Genomic DNA, 20,462 nt, shown 5'->3' with positions numbered 1-20,462 from the left:
TATATATATATATATATATATATGCTCCTATGTTTTTTCATGTATTTGTATACTTATGACTATTTGCTTTTGACATTACATTGTTTGTATGCTCGGTTGTGTACTTATATAAGGGCACATCTGTCTGTATATATCCACACATTTATATGTTTACGTATGTTTATCTATGTGTGTATGTATAAATAGAAATTTGAAATAAATGTAATTGAATTTTTGTGTGTGTGTGTGTGTGTGTATATATTCCACACTTTGCTTTTATTACTAATACCTGTAGGGGGGGGGGGTAAGCTCGTACATGTTTGAGATTACTGATGTGTATTTATATATTTATGCGTATTAATATATGTGTCTGTATAGTACATATATATATATAAATATTTAAACACATAAAAAACACCACTTATTTAAATGCATCTTATGCATACAAAGAACATTAATAAATAAAATGTAAATATATAAACATAGGCTTGGGAACAGTGGGTGGATTTTCACACACACCCCCACCCCACCCCCTAAAATTGGAGCTTGCGGGGTGATGAAAACACTTTGAACAGCCTCTTGAAAAACTTCATTGTTAAAACGAATGAATGTAGAAACATTTTTAGACTGATTTGAAACACTACTTTTCCATTATTGGATTTATCTGATTCGATTGACGTACAAATATTATCATAATAATAATAATTATTATTATTATTATCAATATTGTGTTTGTTTTGATATTAAGTTTGAAAACATTGGTCTTGGTAGTAAAAAAATTTTGGACCTGTGTTTTTACCTGCTAGGTAAATTTCGTTCCAAACATTAAAAAAAATACACATACAAATGCATTCATGCACATCTTTTGTGCGCACACATATAAACACACATTTGACTTACATTTACACACTCATTCATAAAGTTGTACACTTGTGACTCCAAAGTACACATCCACACAAACACACAGTTGTGAATATACATAAAAATATTTAATTCAATATTCCTTTTTTGGAACAGTGAAGCTTGAAGCTGATAAAGCTATAAATAATATAGTATGTAAATATCAAGCTCATGTCCCACAGGCAGCTTTCGATTTTATCTATCCAAAGGGTTTTTTCTAAACCAATATTTAATGGGTATTATTTATAACTTTACCTGCTTCAGGTTTTACCAATCCCAAATAGAATTATTCACTCAATAGAATATATTATGCTTGCAGCGTGCAATATCATCTATTGAGTTTTGTCTGTGGCATTTATTGCAAATTAATCACTTGATACTGCTTTGATAGTGCCACAGAAGTTGATCCTGAAACCATAGTGTATGGGTCACTACCTAGCAAATTGAGACCCACCGTAAATAAATCAACACTTTGGCTTTTCTTCCTGCTGTTATCTCCTTCAAGAGGGTGGAATCGAATTTCTCAGAAAAAGGAAAACAGCTGCTACCAGTGAGCGTGTGTATATGCTTGAGTGCATGTGTATGTGTGTATGTATATCCATATTTTTATATATATATATATATATAGACACACACACCTTTTTTTATATATACGTTTATATTATATATATATATATATCCCTTTTAGGCATACACACAGCTGCTGCATTTAAGAAATATACACAGGCAAGCCTGTATAAATCTGGTTTTAAAAGAAGTAGGTATTCTAAGTACTCCTAGTGTTGTCGTTTTTCTCCACATTATTGGAAGATAGGCTTGGATGATGTTTTCCACCCCTACCTTCCACGCCAATCATTACAACTGCTAGCAATGTATAAGTGTGTCTGTGTCTGTGTGTATGTGAGTAGTGGGGGTTAACCTGTCTGCTTCTTTTGAAGATTTCATTTTTCCATTGGAGCATTGCTATATACCATCACCATCATAGCCACCTGCATCATTATTACTGCTGCTGCTGCTACTACGTACTACATACTACTACTGCCACCACTACAAATTACAACAGGAGCATTTTAATACTTTATTCATTATTTACATAAATTACTAATGTTTACGGGCTTGTCAAAAACATTTCATCACCATTTTAACTGGCATGTTATCATATGTTGTACAGAACTTACTACATAAATTGCCACAGCTATAAACACCAGGTTTTCTTTTCTAAATACCCTCTTCCAAGTCAACTTCTGTCAAGCTGTACCCAAGGGGCCCTTCCATTATCACTTTACATACACATATTTAACTTTGCCCTATAGTTTATCTTTCCTACAACTTAACCACTTTCATATCAATTACCTGAACAATGCTTCTGGTTCTATGATAGCAAAAAGCTCCTGTCTTGCACTTAAATTAAGACGTTTTACAGGCGTGGCTGTATGGTAAGAATAAGCACAGGCTATGTGGTAAGAAGCTTGCTTCCCATCCACATGGTTCTGGGTTCATTCCCACTGCATGGTGCCTTAGGCAAGTGTTTTCTATTATAGCCTTGGGCCAACCAAAGCCTTGCGGGTGGATTCGGTAAATGGAAAATGAAAAAAAAAAAACCATCGTATGTGTGTCTGTATCTATGCATGTGTGTCTCTGTGTCTATGTTTGCCCCCTGCCACTGCTTGACAACTGGTGTTGGTGTGTTTACGTCCCTGTAACTTAGTGGTTCAGCAAAAGATACTGATCAAATAAATACTAGGCTTAAAAAAAATAAGTCCTGGGATCAATTTGTTTGACTGAAACCCTTCAAGGTAGTGCCCCAGTATGGCCACAGTCAAATGACTGAAACAAGTAAAATATAAAGAACAGTGTATAAAACGTTTTTGTTGTGTTATGAAAAAGTTATTGTCATAACATAGTTCTTGTTTGTTTGTTTGTTTTTTGGTGGGGGGGGGGCGTCAAAATTAATCAAAGTACATAAGTACTCATATTAGTTGAGTAGAAATCTCGTTGCAAAGGCTCCAGTGATCGGCTCTGTCATTTTTCTCCAGTGTCTGATATAATAAACTGCTAACAGTTATCTTTCTTATGTACTGTTGTCAGTGTTGTTGATGTTTAGAATATATTACATATCCAGACTAGATATTTCAATAATCTTTTCTACATATGCAGTGAGTGTTATTGATATCTTGTGTGTGTGTGCGTGCGCACACACATATAACATCCAAACAATACCACTACCAGTACAAATGTTGTTGATCGCCATTATATCTATATTTTAAAATAAAACCCATGGTAGATATATATAGAAACACACAAATACGTATGGTAGGGGACACCATAGCAGTACAGTCAGTTCTCTTATATACAGTAGTCAGTGACCAATATCTTCTTATATATTACATCTCTTGTATAAAGTGGTCAATGTTTTTGATACCCATCCAGTGAGTGTATATCCAAACCAGTCATCTCTTTTGTACCCAGTGACAGTGTTATATGGACTGTTAGATATGTAATTCGTCTGACGTTCCGTGTGTCATGTGGTTCGTCTGAGTTCATTGTTTCATTGTTGTTGTCTTGTGGGACTGTCGTAGTAAAATGTCATTGATATATATATGGCGGACATGACTTTTGTTTATTCATAACGAACATTGGGTGAGTGCGTTCTTTGTATGTAATTGAACAATAAATGTAATAATTAAATTGTATAACTCGTTATGTTATCTCTGCGAGTCAGTCCGAGGGAAACATAACAGACAGGATCATTGATGTCTTGTGTATCACTAAACCATGATCAGTTTTAATGAACCATGAAAGTCAAATGACTAATACAGTTAATATGGCACATCACACCGATTAAGCATAATCCATTTGATGTGCCATAAAGGAAAAAGTATTCTTTCTTTCTTTCTTTCCTTCTTTCTTTCTTTCTTCCACTGGTTCCCAGCATAGCTGGAGGATTGCTTTCAAGTATTTTAATTGATTATATCAAACGCAATACTTTGTTTGGCACTTTTATTGATCCCTAAGAACGGAAAGGCAACTCTTCCCTAGCAGGAACTAAAAACCACAAAGTATACCATAAGGTTTTTATCTTATGCATGTTCCTTCTACTTGCATTCTTTGTCACTTTCGCCCATCTATCATTCTTCATGCACGTCATATACCATATTCTGTGTTCAGCCGTCTACAGTACATTTTCCGACTACCGAATTTCACTCATAAGTTTTCGTTGACAAAGTCTACGGCAGAGAACACGTGTCCAGTGTTGTTCATTGGGACTAAACTCAGAACTATTTTTAGGCATACATCTATGTCTACACTTATGTGTTAACTGCAGTTATTTAACCTTTTAGCATTCAAATTATTCTATCAAATGTAATGCTTATTTATTCGCATTGTTTTGAATTTATCCTGTATTATGTGGTAGCCTTGAGATTTCAATGATGTGTTTTGTTTATGCTCAAAATGACATTCTAGGGTAGGTGTGAGATGCCAGATCTGACTAGTTTGAACATAAGGCAAGTAGAATATTTTGGCTGGAAATGGCCGGTTTAAATGCTAAAGGGTTAATTAAGCACCATACAGTATCACACTTTTTACATTTGTCTTGTCTGCTTTTCATATAAAGGAGAAAAATATTTGCTGTTGTTTAGCACCATATTCCCAGTTCAGCAAACTTAGGATGAAATATGTTCCAGATGTGACAATCCTGTCTTTGCTTTCAGAATCTTGGATTATTTTATCTAATGTATCCCTTTTTTAAGATGATAATAATGTGTGATTTAAAGGAAATTTAGCTGATATTTCAAACATATCAGGCAGCCATGTAGCAACTTTCTCATTGGCTCAGAAAACTGTAAAAATCATTTGTTATAACAGATGTAGCTACTGCTCTAAATTTCTTCTTTCTTGTTTATACTATAGCCACAATTAGTGCTCTAACAAACCTTTCCAGCTCGAATTATAATAACTATTATTTTCAGCAAGTCAACTGTACCTGTGCATGGGCTGCAGTTTAGACTGCTCACACTGATAACCACTTCAGTATTGATATATTGCAAGTTATGTTTTCTCTGTATTTTGCTAGAAATTGCACTGCACCTCTTTCACATTCATTGTTTGCACTGCTTTATGTAAACAAATATCTACCTGCACATACACACATTTAAATAGATGTTATTATCTAGAAAACATTTGATGAAATAACATATTTTTCTTCCAGAGTGAACAACATCTACCTATGGAGAAAAAAATTCTACTATTGGGCACTTTTAGGAATGTTCCTTTCTTTTATACAAAACCCAAAAATCACTGAACCATCACACCTCCATCCACTAATATCTAATCTGTACTCTTTATACCAAGCAACATCCTGTCCCACTAAAATTCATTTGTTAACCCACCATGGAGTCAGTCCTCATGCCAAGATGCAAGCTAAATCTTATATAACACAGCTTCTTTTTACAACTCACTTCCTGTAGTTCACCCGCCTCCCCAAACTTAGCGGAATTTATAACAAAATATTTAACTATAGTAAATGTACCTCCTCTTTCTCTTTTCTCAGTTGAATATTCCCCTAGTCCTCTTTTGAAATTACTCTTAAAAATATTTTTTTAAATGAGTCGGTGATTGATATTCATGTTTAACACTTTTGTTACTGTATTTCTGTTTAAATGTATTGCCCTTGTTTCAGTTCATTCTTAAAATTATGAGAAGTGTATTAAGATAACTTTATCATTTTAAACTAGTATTTAGAATATAATTTAGCATGAAATTTATGCTAACATAATGGAAGGCTTTAATTTAGATCACTTTAAGACAGTTTATATTGTTAAACCAGGGACAGTCTGAATCAGGTTGGTATGAGAAGGGCTAAAATTTGTATCCTAATCAATTGTAATAATAAAAATACAAAAACTACATGAGTTAAATTAATCTGTTCTATGGCTCCAAAGTTGGGTGCTGAATATAAGGTTAACGAAATTTGTCTTTAGTTGTTACAGAATGAAAAACTGGATATCATAATAGTAATGATGATAGTATAGGTGACATTAGTAGGAATAACGGTGTTGGTTAAAAAACAAAAACGCTCAGGGAGGAAAATATCAAATTTAACAATACTGTTCGTTTTGCTGATTTTTCAGGGTAATATTCAAAAGAGAAATGCCTTTATGAAATGGCAACAAAAGGCAGCCACATATGCATCATATAAAGAAGTCTGACTCATCTTAGCGAGACAATGAAAGTCTTGTGAAAGAGAATGTTCATTTTTGTATGCATGACTTATTGAGCCATGAAAGTCACACGAACAATGGAGTATGAATGCTGTGTGAACAATATCTATCACAGCTAACTTGTAGTATTATGGAAGCGTATGAAATAGAATTGATCTTTTGTTGTACGCATTTAATGACTTGTTGTTGTACAATGTTGATGTGATTTCATGTAGCTAACTTTAGTGACCTATTCAGCCAATGTGTTGTTACAGAAATATTGTTTAGAAGTTGATGTGGTGTGTTGTAAGATGTTGAGTTGATGTGTATAACAATAGAACTGATGTGGTGTATAATAAGACGCAGTGTTGTATAGTAATATGTGAGTTGTTTTTGTTTTTCTTTCTCCGGCTTAATCAGAGGTAAAGAGCAGCGCTTATGACCCTTTTGAAAGCCTCTGACACTGGTAAGAGGAGGTTATCCTCAGACCAGAAAGAGGGAGAGAGAGAAACCTGTCCTGAATGCTTGCAACAGAGTAGAGTAATGTCTGTGCTCCTAACACCCCAGGACCAGAACTTGGTGTTAACCCTTTTGTTATCATGCTTTTGTTGATTTGCATAGACTTTCTCTTTAATCGATTTTGAAAAATAAAGAACTTAGCAAAATAACTCTGTCATTATTAACCTGGTATTTGGGACATTAATTCAAATGGAATTTTAAAGATAGGTTTTAATTTAGATCACTTTAAATGAGAAGTTTATACTAAGTGGATTGGTATAAAAAGGGTTAAACTGGATGGCTAATTAAATCTAATACCTACAATTGATATATTGTACAGTGTAAAGTTAAGTTGATGTGCATTCTTTTATTGCTTTTAACAGTATTCTGGGGTACCATCTTCTCAAGTATTTTTAATTACATTGAGCTCAGGACTTATAATCAGACGGATAAAAGGCTACGTGGTATGATGTTAATTAGCCCTAAGTAAACCTTAATCAAGAACATTTCAACCATGATCATCTGCTTTTTTTTTTAACCCTTTGAACCCGCCAGGCCAGTTTTCTGGCCTGAGCATATAGTATACATACCTGCTAAGCAGCTAACTATTTAACCAATAAAAGACCATTTACATCACAGTTTAGGCTTCTGTTCATGGCCGAACATAGTGTAAATGAACTAAACAAATCCAACAAGATTTACAAATCCAGCCCCGTGTTCAATCACTTGTTAGAAAAATTCAAGTTGCATTACCCACTGAGAAGCAGTTTGTCACTTGACGAGGGGATGATTCCAACAAAAAAAAACTCCCTATCTATAAAACAATATCTCAAAGATCAACTGATAAAGTGGGGTATCAAAACCTTCCTTGTTTGTGGTAGTGAGAATGGCTATATTTCAAATGCAGAAGTATATACAGGTTGTAGGGAAGATGCCGAAACACTTGAAAACCTTGTTCGTATGTTGGAACTGTTTTCGTGACCAATGTTACTGTGCATTTACAGACAGATTCTACACTAATGTATATTTGTGCGAGTTTTTTATGGAAAACAGAGGAAGTGCACGGCACTTACAAATAGAAAACTTTTTCCAAAACACCTCATCAAATCAAAAAATCAAAACTGCAGGAGGCAATTCAAACTCTTATTCAATGGAATTGTAGCAGTAATTGTTTGGTGCAACAAAAAGCCCATTTATTGTGTAACTTCTGCATTCATAACCCTCCCCCCCCCTTAATACAAGTACAAAGGTACGATAGTAAAGAGCACAGAAGGCTTCCTGTGGTTTGCCCAAAAGCTGTCCAAAGTTGCAATGCATACATGGGTGGCACCGATAAAAATGACCAACTTACCAAACTGCATCGGAGCAGACATCATTACAAATGGCCACGTCATCTTATTTGGAAGTTTTTTGTGGGCTGCGTACAATGCATATGTTATCGTGGGACATTATAAGCCACATAATCCCCAGGGGCAAAGAATGTTTACATTCCACACGTTTGTTGAAAATCTCTGCCATGAACTTGTAGGCAATTATTACCGACTATTACCGGTGAAAATACATCCAAACACAAACTTCTACAAGATTACAGACCACACGAGGTGGAAAGAGAGCCCCCCCCCCCCGGCCTATGCAACTTTGAGCAATAGGTGTGTAGTATGCCTAGGAAAGCACAACAGAGCCAGACAGCAAAATCCAAGTGCTGCATATAAAGACCTTCCCAAAAAGTCAAAAACAGTTTACTGGTGTAATTATTGTAAAGCTTTTTTGTGCATTGGGGTACCACAGCAAAATTGCTGGCACGACTACTATGCTAAAGTTCAGTTTTGGAGGTAGAAGTGAGAAAATAAAATAAACAACATGAAATAGGTATTTTATTTGTTTGTTTATCATAAATAACAACAAAAACCTAGCACGTTCTTTTACTCTTTTATTCTCTTGTTTCAGTCATTTGACTGGCCATGCTGGAGCACTGTCTCTAGTCAAACAAATCGACCCCAGGACTTATTCTTTGTAAGCCTAGTACTTATTCTATTGTTCACTTTTCGCCGAACAGCTAAGTTACAGGGACGTAAACACACCAACATCAGTTGTCAAGTGATGGGGAGGGACAAACACACATACACACACACATATATCTATACATATACACGACAGGCTTCTTTCAGTTTCCGTCTACCAAATCCACTCACAAGGCTTTGATTGGCCCAAGGCTATAGTAGAAGACTCTTGCCCAAGGTGCCACGCAGTGGGACTGAACCTGGAACCATGTGGTTGGGAAGCAAGCTTCTTACCATACAACCACTTTTGTGCTTATGAATAAAAATAAATCATAACTGAATTTTTTTGCATATTTTCACTGGGAGCTGAGGGTGGAGGTCATGTCAGGATGAGCTCATAGGGTTCAAAGGGTTAAGAGTATATATTGACTATATTAATATGTAAATTCGATAAAATTGTGAACTACATCCTCCCTTCTCTATCATCCGCACTGTATCACTGTTAAATTTTCTTTCGTGCTTTCTCTGTTAAATAGTCTTCTTTGTTAATATTTTTGTCTTTAAATATAAATCTATAGAAGTTAAGGCCAAGCATAAAATGTAAAAGACTCAGAGCAGTTAGGAAGGCCTGTGGGACTCTGCTTCCTCTCACTCACCAATGTAATGCTGTTTAGTCCTGGATCAGACTTTCCAAGAAGATTTATGGTTAAAGGTTTTCCAAACATAACCATCCTATCTCTATTTTCAGACACAATGTACTTAAGATCACATTGTGTGTCCTTATACTTTAGGATATGTTTGAAGGAGTATTTAGCTGCTATTTCTTACAGGTTGAACAGCTATGTAGAAGTTTCTTTGTCAGCTGGAATTGTATTAGATTAGAGTAGGGGTTTTTGTTTTTTTTTTCTTTTTCTTCCCCTATTTGAATTGGGAGGATGAGACTATGAGACTCTGCCTATGATGTTCTCAGGCTCTCCTGTAGGTAAAATTTAGTTAAGAAAAGAATATCAAATAGCCAATACTCTAGGGATGAAGGTGTAGATGTAGTGATTAATTCAGTGTGAGGTAGTGTCGGTAGGCTTCATGAAACACACAGAATTAGTGACAGATAATCTTGAGTGATGATAGCATGAAACTAGGTAACTCTGAAGAAAAGTGACTGTTGTACTAACAATGAATGAGGCAGCAGAGTGAGAAGATAACTTATTGAAATATGTTGACAAGTGAGTCCTTGCCAATCAGTCTGATGGCTTTCTTCTGGATGCAGTCTGGGGGTGCTTGTATGTGCAGCAGCATAACACCATTCTGGTTGTAGGAACAGTATTCCATTACGTACTGCAGCAGGACCTTCCACATATCAGAGTAAAAGTGAATCACACTTGAGCTTCGTAGAGAAGCATCAGTTTTGCAAAGTATGTTCTACTCTTGCAGAAGATGGTTGATATTTAGGATGTAGTTTTTGTTTGTAATCATCAGTGATTGAGTTCTAGCATTTTGTATTGACTTTTAGGGTTTTAGTTGTGTGCTGTTGTCCAAAGATAGAGAGGGTGAGATAAAATATTTCCTTGAAATGCACATTGATTGGGTCTTTGTACTATAGAAGAACACAACAAAGATCTGGAGTCAGTGGTAGTTTGGCCTGAGACGTCTAGACTACATAGAATAATGCCTGTGTTAAGAAAATTAATGAGTAGTGAAGTGTACTATTATCTGCACAAAAGTTTTTGATGTAGAAGAAAAAGCTATGACCATGTCCTTTTTCGGTCCCTTTAAGACTGTTGAAATCAATGTGATCAATGCTCCTTTTAAACAACTGCAGCAGGGAAAACTTGCTAAGAGTATTCTAAAGCTGATGTCTTACAGAAGATGGAGTAGGTAGTGATGTGTTTGAATTTGGAGGGATGAGGAGAGGAGGGACAAATGAGTTAGGTATACTTGAGTAGAGGTAACATGAGGCCATCCAGCTCTGAGGAAGAGAAGCTACTGTAGAGAGGAGACCACATCTGAAGGCCAGAGGTTAGAGTGTTGGTGAGTGGCTTTGTATCAATCTGTTGACCTTTGGCCTTTCCTTAGATGGGATCTAGGATGTCAGTGTGTGTAACAGTAGTACCATCAAGGTGTGAGAGTAGTACTTCATTGTGGGTCTCATATGAGGGTTTTTTTGCTGACCCAGGATATTTAAAACCAGTCTTTTTAATACAATCTTTGCTGTGTTGAGTGTGTGTTATTAGGAGAAACCCTCAGTAATGGCAAGATCAAGCACTTGAAACAACCTAAAGAGTTTTAGTTGCATGTTGAACATGTTTAGGGTGGGGTTAGTGATGCAACAATGTTTACTTGATTGTATAATGTGCTTTCTTAGTGGCGATAGTAAGTTGATAATTGACTTACCAGACGGAAAACTTGGCATATATCAGAATTGATGAAGTGTGTATCAGAGATCTCCACTTGCGTATGCTTTGTTGATATGAAGTGACCATAATGAATAAATTGATGCTACAATGAATTATTATTTATATTAAAAAGATATCTAGATTAGATTAAGGTTGGGTTCATGAATCATTTATGAGAATGCATTATATTAATGGGCTTCTGCAAATAGAGGAAATCACATCAGTTATTAAATATTAACAGATTATTGGGACCTCATAATCAGTTGAAAAATAAATATTGTAATGGGGCGTGTTGATTTTTATCAAAAATATGGTGAATATTTTGTAAATATGTAACTATGAATGTGAAGGTTAAAGGAGAGTTGTATTGAATAATAAAAAGAATTTAGTTCTTCTAAATTTTTTCTTTTTGTTTTGTGAAATCATCATCATCATCATCGTCGTTTAACGTCCGCTTTCCATGCTAGCATGGGTTGGACGATTTGACTGAGGACTGGTGAAACCAGATGGCTACACCAGGCTCCAATCTGATCTGGCAGAGTTTCTACAGTTGGATGCCCTTCCTAACGCCAACCACTCAGAGAGTGTAGTGGGTGCTTTTACGTGCCACAGGCATGAAGGCCAGTCAGGTGGTACTGGCAACGGCCATGCTCAAAATGGTGCATTTTACGTGCCACCTGCACAGGAGCCAGTCCAGTGGCACTGGCAACAATCTCGCTCGAATGTCTTTACACGTGCCACTGGCACAAGTGCCAGGAAGGCGACACTGGGCACAGGTGCCATCACGGTAAATATAAAATTGTGGTAGCATAAAAAAATTATTGAAAAGAGAGGAGGTTCCTAAGATGTTATAATTTCCATTATTACAATGTCCAATGAAGAAACATCCTCTTGGATTAGAAAGACAAGAGGAATATTCTTATTGTTGTTGTGTTAGGTCTAGGACAGCGTTGCTCCAGCAGACCTATTATGATAAAGGCATTGTTGCCTTTTTTGTATATCAGAACTAAATATTTCATGTCTGTTTTAATTTTCTTTTTCTTTGATGTAATTTGAGGGGGATATTGTTGCTGTTTCTAGTGGGTCAAGCATCATCATAGAGATTGTCTCTACCAGCTCATGCAGTCACGTAGAGGAGTGGGCTGGAGGTGTTGTTGATGAAAGGTTTGAAAATATGGATGTCATTATTTGGTGGATAAATAGGAAGAGAGTGAAGTTTCTTGAATCAATGACTTCATACTATGATGTTTGATGCATGAGTTTGTTATGAGACTCATTGTGAAATACGAGTGGCAATAGGGGGTAGGCAGATACAGCAGTAGCAGTGATGGCAGGGAGGGAGGGAGATACCACAATAAGGAATTAAGGAATAAACATTTTCAGTAAAAGATAGCTGAACTGCCCCTATCTATGTGCAAATCTTAGATTCCAGTAATTGAAACAGGAAAAAAAAAATGCCATCATTTTGTTTATAGAAGCATTACTCTTACTTCTGGAAGCTTTTTAAATAGTCAAAAGGTTCAGAGTGAAGAAAATATTTTGCTTTGAAAAAGAGAAGTCTGATACTTTGGACAGAACTCTTTACCAAGATATTAAAACTCTCTCTCTCTCTACTGTTAAGTAATTTATTCCACTTGGCTAAACTTTTTGACCAACAGAGACCATCATTAGTTTCAAGAGTCAACCAAGTAGACTCTTATTTCATGCTTAACGTTTGAACAGAGAATAAAATCTGTCTTAGTGTGACTTTTGGAGTTTTTAGGATTATGAGTCTTCTTGGAGCAGTTGGATGATTGGTTGGTTAGCTCCAGATCAACCCTAACCACACAAACATATCATTAAAGACGTTCAAGTTGTGACCATCCTGTCTTTCATTCAGTCATAGTGCATCTAGGACTGCATTCTACTTGAGCTTGATTTGTTTCAAGATATTAAGATGAGTCTTTATGGTGACTCAGTCTGCTATTTTTAGCAAGTCAAATGACAGTGTAGAGGCCCATTCACTGCAGATGGTTGTTTGCATCTCACAAAAGAGTGAGGGTAAAAATCTTCTGAAGTTTGAGCACTGTTCATAAAAATAATACATATATTAGTGTTGGCCTTGTAAAATGGCACAGGTTCACAGATCCCGCTGGTATTTTTATTTTATTTATTCATTCTTTGTCTAGTTTAGTGAAATTCCTGATGTTCTGTCAATCTGGTATCGTTTTACAATACCAAAATACAGATATTACATGATTCACATCACATATCCTCCTTTTTCCTATTTTATGAAATGCTTCTAGCAAATACTTTTTTTTTTCCTTTATATTTTTTTTATTATTTATAATGTTCCGCCTGAAATTTAACAATAGGCATAGGAATGGTTGTGTAGTGAGTAGCTTGCTTACCAACCACATGGTTCTGGGTTCAGTCCCACTGTGTGGCACCTTGGGCAAGTGTCTTCTACTATAGCCTCATGCCGACCAAAGCCTTGTGAGTGGATTTGGTAGGCGGAAACTGAAAGAAGCCCGTCGTATATATGTATATATATATGAGTGTGTGTCTGTGTTTGTCCCCCAACATCGCTTGACAACCAATGCTGCTATGTTTACATCCCCGTAACTTAGCAGTTCGGCAAAAAGAGACCGATAGAATAAGTACTAGGCTTCCAAAGAATAAGTCCTGGGGTCGATTTGCTCGACTAAAGGCGGTGCTCCAGCATGGCCACAGTCAAATGACTGAAACAAGTAAAAGAGAATAGTATTATGCAAGTTTACAGAAATAATATACTGGGAGTAAAGTTTTATTTATCTCTTTTTTTCTTTTGTGGTGTTAAGTAGTGAATATTCTCATCTTTAAAAAAAAGTAACACTTATAGAAGCAGAATTGTAACTTAACACGACACTAAACGTTCTGTCAAATCTGAAGAACAATAAAGTACAGTAGAAGTGAACAATGAGGTTAATTTGCAGCCTAAGAATTTCATCACTGCAGGATTTGATTGTAGAATAGGTTTGTTTATCTTTTTATCTTTTACTTGTTTCACTTATTAGATTGCGGCCATGTTGGGGCATTTGTCTTGAAGAATTTTAGTTGAATGAATTGACCTCAGTGTTTGTTTGTTTGTTTTTTTTAAGCCTGGTAATTATTCAATCAGTCTTTTTTGCCAGACTGCTAAGTTACAGAGATGTAAACACACCAACACTGGTTGGGGGTGCAAGCACAGACACACACACACACATATATGATGGGCTTCTTTCAGTTTCTAGCAAATCTAGTCACAAAGTTTTGGTAGGCCCAAAGCTATAGTAGAAAACTTTTGCCCAAGGTGCCACACAATGGGACTGAACCTGGAACCATGTGCTTGGAAAGCAAACATCTTACCACACAGCCACGCCTGTGCCTATGTTTATATTATTTTTGTTTTATTGTTTAGTCAGAGTGGGAAGGAGTGGCATTCATAACCGTTTGTTTTTCAGGGCTTCCAAACTTTGTGGAAGGAAGGGAGGAAGTTATTCTCAAACTGGAAACCTGGCCTGATTGTTTACAACAGGGTGAACTCAACTAAAGGCACCCTGATGTCATAACATTTCAGATACTCCAATCTCCAAGTTCTTTATTTCTACAAATGTGTGTGTGTGTGTGTGTGACATGCTTTAAACAAGGTTAGGCTTAACGACCTTCTATGTATGCATACACATATATTTGTACATGTGCTTCCCCCCTTTATAAGCACCAATGTTATGTTGTGTCCTGTAAGATATGAATTTAACGGATTTATATTCTAACACATTCTAGTATTGTTTAAAGTCTATTTGTAGTTTACTTAACACTGCAAATTACTTGTTTCAGTCAGTCATTTGACTGGCCATGCTGGAGCACCGCCTTTAGTCGGGCAAATTGACCCCATGACTTACTCTTTGGAAGCCTAGTACTTATTCTATCGGTCTATTTTGCCGAACCGCTAAGTTATGGGGACGTAAACACACCAGCATCGGTTGTCAAGCGATGTTGGGGGGACAAACACAGACACACACACACATACATATATATACGACGGGCTTCTTTCAGTTTCCGTCTACCAAATCCACTCACAAGGCTTTAGTCGGCCCGAGGCTATAGTAGAAGACACTTGCCCAAGGTGTCATGCAGTGGGACTGAACCTAGAACCATGTGGTTGGTAAGCAAGCTACTTACCACACAGCCACTTTTTTAATAGTGTCCATAGTATGTTCCTAGACAGTAAGAAATGATGTATTACTCCATTGTAACATGCCGTTTACTGATAAATGGGTTCTTAATACTATAGTATACTGATCTTTAAAATTTTCTTAGCTTCCACTGTCATTCTTAATCAACAATATCTCATTCCATGATAAAAAGCACTTAGTCCACTCTGCAGGGTGGTTGGTGTTAGGAAGGGCATCCAACCATAAAAAAACCATGCCAAAATAGACACAAAAGCCCGATACAGTCTTTTGCCTCGCCAGCTCCTGTCAAACCGTCCAACCCATGCCAACATGGAAAGCAGATTTTAAATAATGATAGTGATGTGGTTTCTATCTGCCCATTATTTTCTTTTATTTTGTTTTTTTTTTTCTTTATTCCAAATGTATTGTGCCTCTTTGGAGTCATCCCACTTATTTATTTTTGTATATGTTTTGGCAAAAGCAGGGATGTCATACCTAAGCTTTTTTTTTTTCCTTCTTTCTTTCTTTCTCCTAAATCATCCTTCTATGAATACATTTAACTTCGGCATGATACCTGCTGTAGAGTGTTATATTACTTCTGAATATAATACAGATGGTATGGTGTCTGCAGGTTCCTTTGTATCTCCTTGCCAGATCTTTGCTGTAAATGTCAGTCTTGCAGGTTTTTTTGTTTTTATATATTTTGTTTCTACCTTATGTTTACGAAGAGATGCATAGGGTTCATCTCAGCATGCATAACTCATGTTTGTAAACAGCTTTACTAACAAACTGGCCATTTTTGCCTAATTAGAAAACTGAACCTGTAGTGGTAGTAAAACTCCTTATTTAGGATTCTTGTAGTTCAGTGGTTCTCAATGGGGTTCATATGACCCTTAGGGGTCTACATAAGATTGTGTTGTTAGAGTTTATGTACAATGAATTGGTTATACTTTGACAATACAGAAACTATTTTAACAATTTTTTTTTTACATAATTCCTAATATTGTTTAATAGTAAAAATATAATAGGATTTTTTTTTAAACTAATGCATGACTATGAGGGTCCAGTGGAATAAAAAGGGTTAAGAACCACTGATGTCATTTATGATAGTTAGAAGTGGCAAAATGAGTTTTTAAAGTTTCAAGAAATTTACAAATTTAATTCTGCAACAGGCATAGCTGTGTGGTAAGAAGCTTGCTTCCCAACACAAGGTTCAGGGTTCAGTCCCACTGCGTGACACTTTATGCAAGTGTCTTCTATAAGCCTCAGGTTGACCAAAGCCTTATGAGTGGATTTGGTAGAAGGAAACTGAAAGAAGCCCGTTGTATATATATATGTGTGTGTGTTTGTGTCTGTCCTTCCATTACTGCTTGACAACCAGTGTTGGCAATGTTTATGTCCTTGTAACTTGGCAGTTCAGCAAAAGTAACTGATAGAATAAGTACCAGGCTTTAAAAAAAGAATGTACTGAGGTCAATAAATTCAACTAAAAATTCTTCAAGTTGATGCCCCAGCATGACTGCAGTCTAATGACCGAAACAAGTAAAAGACAAAAGATTGGAAACTGCTGAAAGTGAAAGAAAGAAATTTGTATCAGTTTGACTCTTTTGTTGCCATATTTTTATTGAAATATATTGCTTTTGTTTTAATTAATTTTTTAACATGATATTCCCATAGAAAATTTTAATTTAGATAATTTCAACCAAGAAGTTTGTATCATAGAACCAGGAACAGTCTTAAGCAGAATAATAGCAAAAGAGTTGAGTAAATCTCAGGATTAACATGTTCATATAGTTGTTATTTGTGATTTAAAGCTTCATTTGCTATGGGAATGAATGCTGAAAATTGGACAATGTTTCCTTCCATCTTTTAATGGTTTGAAATAGATTTAGCTGCTATTTCCAGTAGATCTTGCAACCACATAGAGCTTCCTTTATTATCTCATGGACGATGAAGTATTATTTGGTTGCTAGAATGAAAAGGAAATTTTAATTAATGTCAAATTACGATAAATGTAAACAAACAAAGTTTGCTTTTAGAAGTGTTGAGATGTCTTAGAAAGTTAAAGAAGTGATTTTAAATTCTCAAATACAGTTTATCCTGTTCAGGCTATATTATTAGCATTATACTGCATTTGAGAATTTAAACATCACTTCTTTTTTAATTAATGTGTTAAAAGTAAATAATGAATTTGTTGAGATTAATAAAAGAAGCAAGAATGTCAACCTAGAAATATATAACTAACTTTTATCTTTGATTTTATTTTCCAGAAAGCTCTTATCAAAAAATACCATGTTCTCCGAGTGCCAGTTCCAAGAGTATCCATGTTAGTTCTTTTAGATACCGAAACTGGCAAAGTTATCACTAAAAATGGTATCAGCTGTATTGAAGACGACCCACGTGGAGAGATGTTCCCATGGAGACCAAGCCCGTTTAAGGAGGTGATTCAAGGTAAGCTGTTGACCAATAACTCTGATGGTGAAACATTTGGATATGTAGATGCCTTGACTGAACTGCAGGGGAAGATTACAGGTCTATATTTCTCGGCACATTGGGTAAGTAAAACTTCTAAATCTAAGACTCCTTTAACCCTTTTGCTACCATATTTCTGCTGAAATACACTGCTTTCCAGATAATTTGAAAATAAGGAAGCATTTACTAAAATAATTTAGTCATTATTAAGCTAGAATTTGGAACATAAATTAACATGAAATCTGAATGGAAGATTTATATTTTAATCACTTTAACCCTTTTGTTACCGTATTTCTATAGAAATACACATCCTTTCTTTTCATGAATTTGAAAATAATGAAGAATTTACTAAAATAGCTTTGTTATTATCAAGCTGCCCATTTGGAGCATAAATTAACATAAAATTTTGATGGAAGGCTTTAATTTAAACCAGAAAGTTTGTATTGCAGAATCAGAGGCAGGTTGGTATCAAAAGGGTTAAATATATTTTAATATTAAATGTAAACCTCCACAATACTTTCGATGGTTTCATCTTATTCATGTTGAACAGCTCATCTTACTCCTTAGGTTTCTTTCCACATTAAAGTTGAATCTAAGCTTAATTCAATTATTAAAATAGCTGTTCAAATCTAATCACTGACTCATGTTTGAATCCAAGTTTTAGCACATTTGTTGATAACTGAATCTAATGTTAACCCTCGTTCTCTCTTAAATGAATGCCTTTTGCTGCTTACAGTGTCCTCCTTGCAAGCATTTCACACCCGTGTTGTCAGCCATGTATGATAAACTAAAATCCGAAGGGCGGAACTTTGAAGTAGTCTTTGTCTCGTCTGACCGCAGTAATGTTTCCTTCGAGCAGTACTTCCGAACAATGCCATGGTTGGCAATACCTTACAATGATACCCGAACCCATTGCCTCAAATCTGCCTATGATGTCTACGGTGAGTTGATTGAGTATATATATAGACAACTTACACATATATTCACTCCAATAATCCTATATCATATTTTTAAGCAGTATTTTGCTTATTGAAGTGGACATCTCTTTTTCTATTTGCTCATCTGCCTATAATGATTTGTATGTCATTGTATGCTGTTTGATACATCAATTTTTGTCATTGTTACCACAAGTTACTTTACATCACTATCTGAATTTGTTTAGTGCCACAATATCTTCTCTTACTCCAAAATACTATCACTTGCTACTTGTGAGGTTTTTTGCTACTAAAATGTCCCAGAGTCCCCCAACAGAATATGTCGCTACTGGATGTCTATTGATTGTGCATGTGTGTAGTGATTGCATTCCCTCTCTACATCTACTATTGTTTGTTGGCACTCCGTCGCTTGCAACGCCGAGGGTTCCAGTTGATCCGATCAACGGAACAGCCTGCTTGTGAAATTAACGTGCAAGTGGCTGAGCACTCCACAGACACGCGTACCCTTAACGTAGTTCTCGGGGGATATTCAGCGTGACACAGAGTGTGACAAGGCTGACCCTTTCAATTACAGGCACAACAGAAATAGGAAGTAAGAGTAAGAGAAAGTTGTGGTGAAAGAGTACAGCAGGGTTCACCACCATCCCCTGCCGGGGCCTCGTGGAGCTTTTAGGTGTTTTCACTCAATAAACACTCACAATGCCCAGTCTGGGAATCGAAACCGCGATCCTATGACCACAAGTCAGCTGCCCTAACCACTGGGCCATTGCGCCTCCACTCTACATCTACTAATAACAATCTAACTTGCATTCCAAAGATTAGCCTGCTCATAGAACTCTCTTTTCTAAATATTAAAATCAAATGTGAAACAAAAGAAATCAATTTATTTTACTTTCCTAATTTCCCCATGATGCATTATTAATGCTCTCATTATCATCATCATCATCATACATATGTTTTTCCATACTAAAGTTGATTGAGTGGATCTCACTATATCTTGCCATTCCTATCTGATTCTTGTAATTTGGTTCTCATAGCAAAATTTTGTATGGATTTTTGTAACTGGATGACCTTCCTCATTGCAACATGGGTTGGATAGCATTTATCATATCCCCAGGACTAGAGCAGTTGTCTCTGACATGACTAAAGGGGCCCGTCTTCTCCGAAGAAGACGGGCCTCTTCATTCATTCATTCCTTTCATTTTGGGGTGTAAATATTTCTCAAGAGAATAGTTATTGACAACATGGCCTATGAGATGAGTAATATTATTATCACAGCGGGATATTTGGACATCCTAAATATATTTAAAATTGTCCATTCAAAATAAAAAAAGAAAATTTTTTTTAAATCTTTCTGTATTGTAAAATCCTTCCATCAATATATAATGTCTGTTTTTAACAATTAATTCATTAATCTATTGCAGGTATACCTACTTTGATTATCATTGATGAAAATGGTAAAGTGATCACAAAAGATGGTCGGATGGCAATAAACGCTGACCTGCAAGGACAGGTAAGAAAGAAATAGGGGAGAGGAAAGAATTGAGATACATCAAGTTATAGAACAATATAAACATTTACATTCTCATATATACTCTCTTGCTCCCTTACTTTCACACACTATTCACACATACATATGTCATTATCATCTTCATCATTTAATGTCCCTTTTTCCATTCTGGCATGGGTTAGGTAGTTAGGTGTCAGTAACTGACAAGTTAAAGTGTTGTGGTAAGCTTCAGTGATATATGCAGAAATGCTAACATAGACATTCATATGCATGCTTATATATAAATAGACATATAGATAGGCTTTAAGAAGATAGTAGCATGTCTACCAGCTAAATCCCGGTGTTCATTCTCTCTCTCTCTCTCTCTCCCTCCCTCTCTCTCCCTCCCTCTCTCTCCCTCCC

At 35.9% G+C, this 20,462-nt stretch overlaps 1 protein-coding gene across 1 annotated transcript in view; it reads left to right on the top strand.

Annotated features, from left to right (window-relative positions):
- Positions 1-20,462, top strand: part of LOC106875953 (nucleoredoxin) — a 47,479-nt gene that overhangs the window by 14,293 nt on the left and 12,724 nt on the right. Inside the window, exons 2-4 of the mRNA XM_014924289.2 lie at positions 17,414-17,698; positions 18,352-18,556; positions 19,975-20,063. Coding sequence (XP_014779775.1) covers positions 17,414-17,698; positions 18,352-18,556; positions 19,975-20,063 — 579 coding nt within the window. The remainder of the gene's footprint in view (positions 1-17,413; positions 17,699-18,351; positions 18,557-19,974; positions 20,064-20,462) is intronic.

This window comes from Octopus bimaculoides, chromosome 16, assembly GCF_001194135.2.
Source record: "Octopus bimaculoides isolate UCB-OBI-ISO-001 chromosome 16, ASM119413v2, whole genome shotgun sequence".
Classification (NCBI taxonomy): Eukaryota; Metazoa; Mollusca; class Cephalopoda; order Octopoda; family Octopodidae; genus Octopus; species Octopus bimaculoides.
The sequence above is the reverse complement of the archived record's forward strand: the minus strand, read 5'-3'. Positions and strand labels throughout refer to the sequence as shown.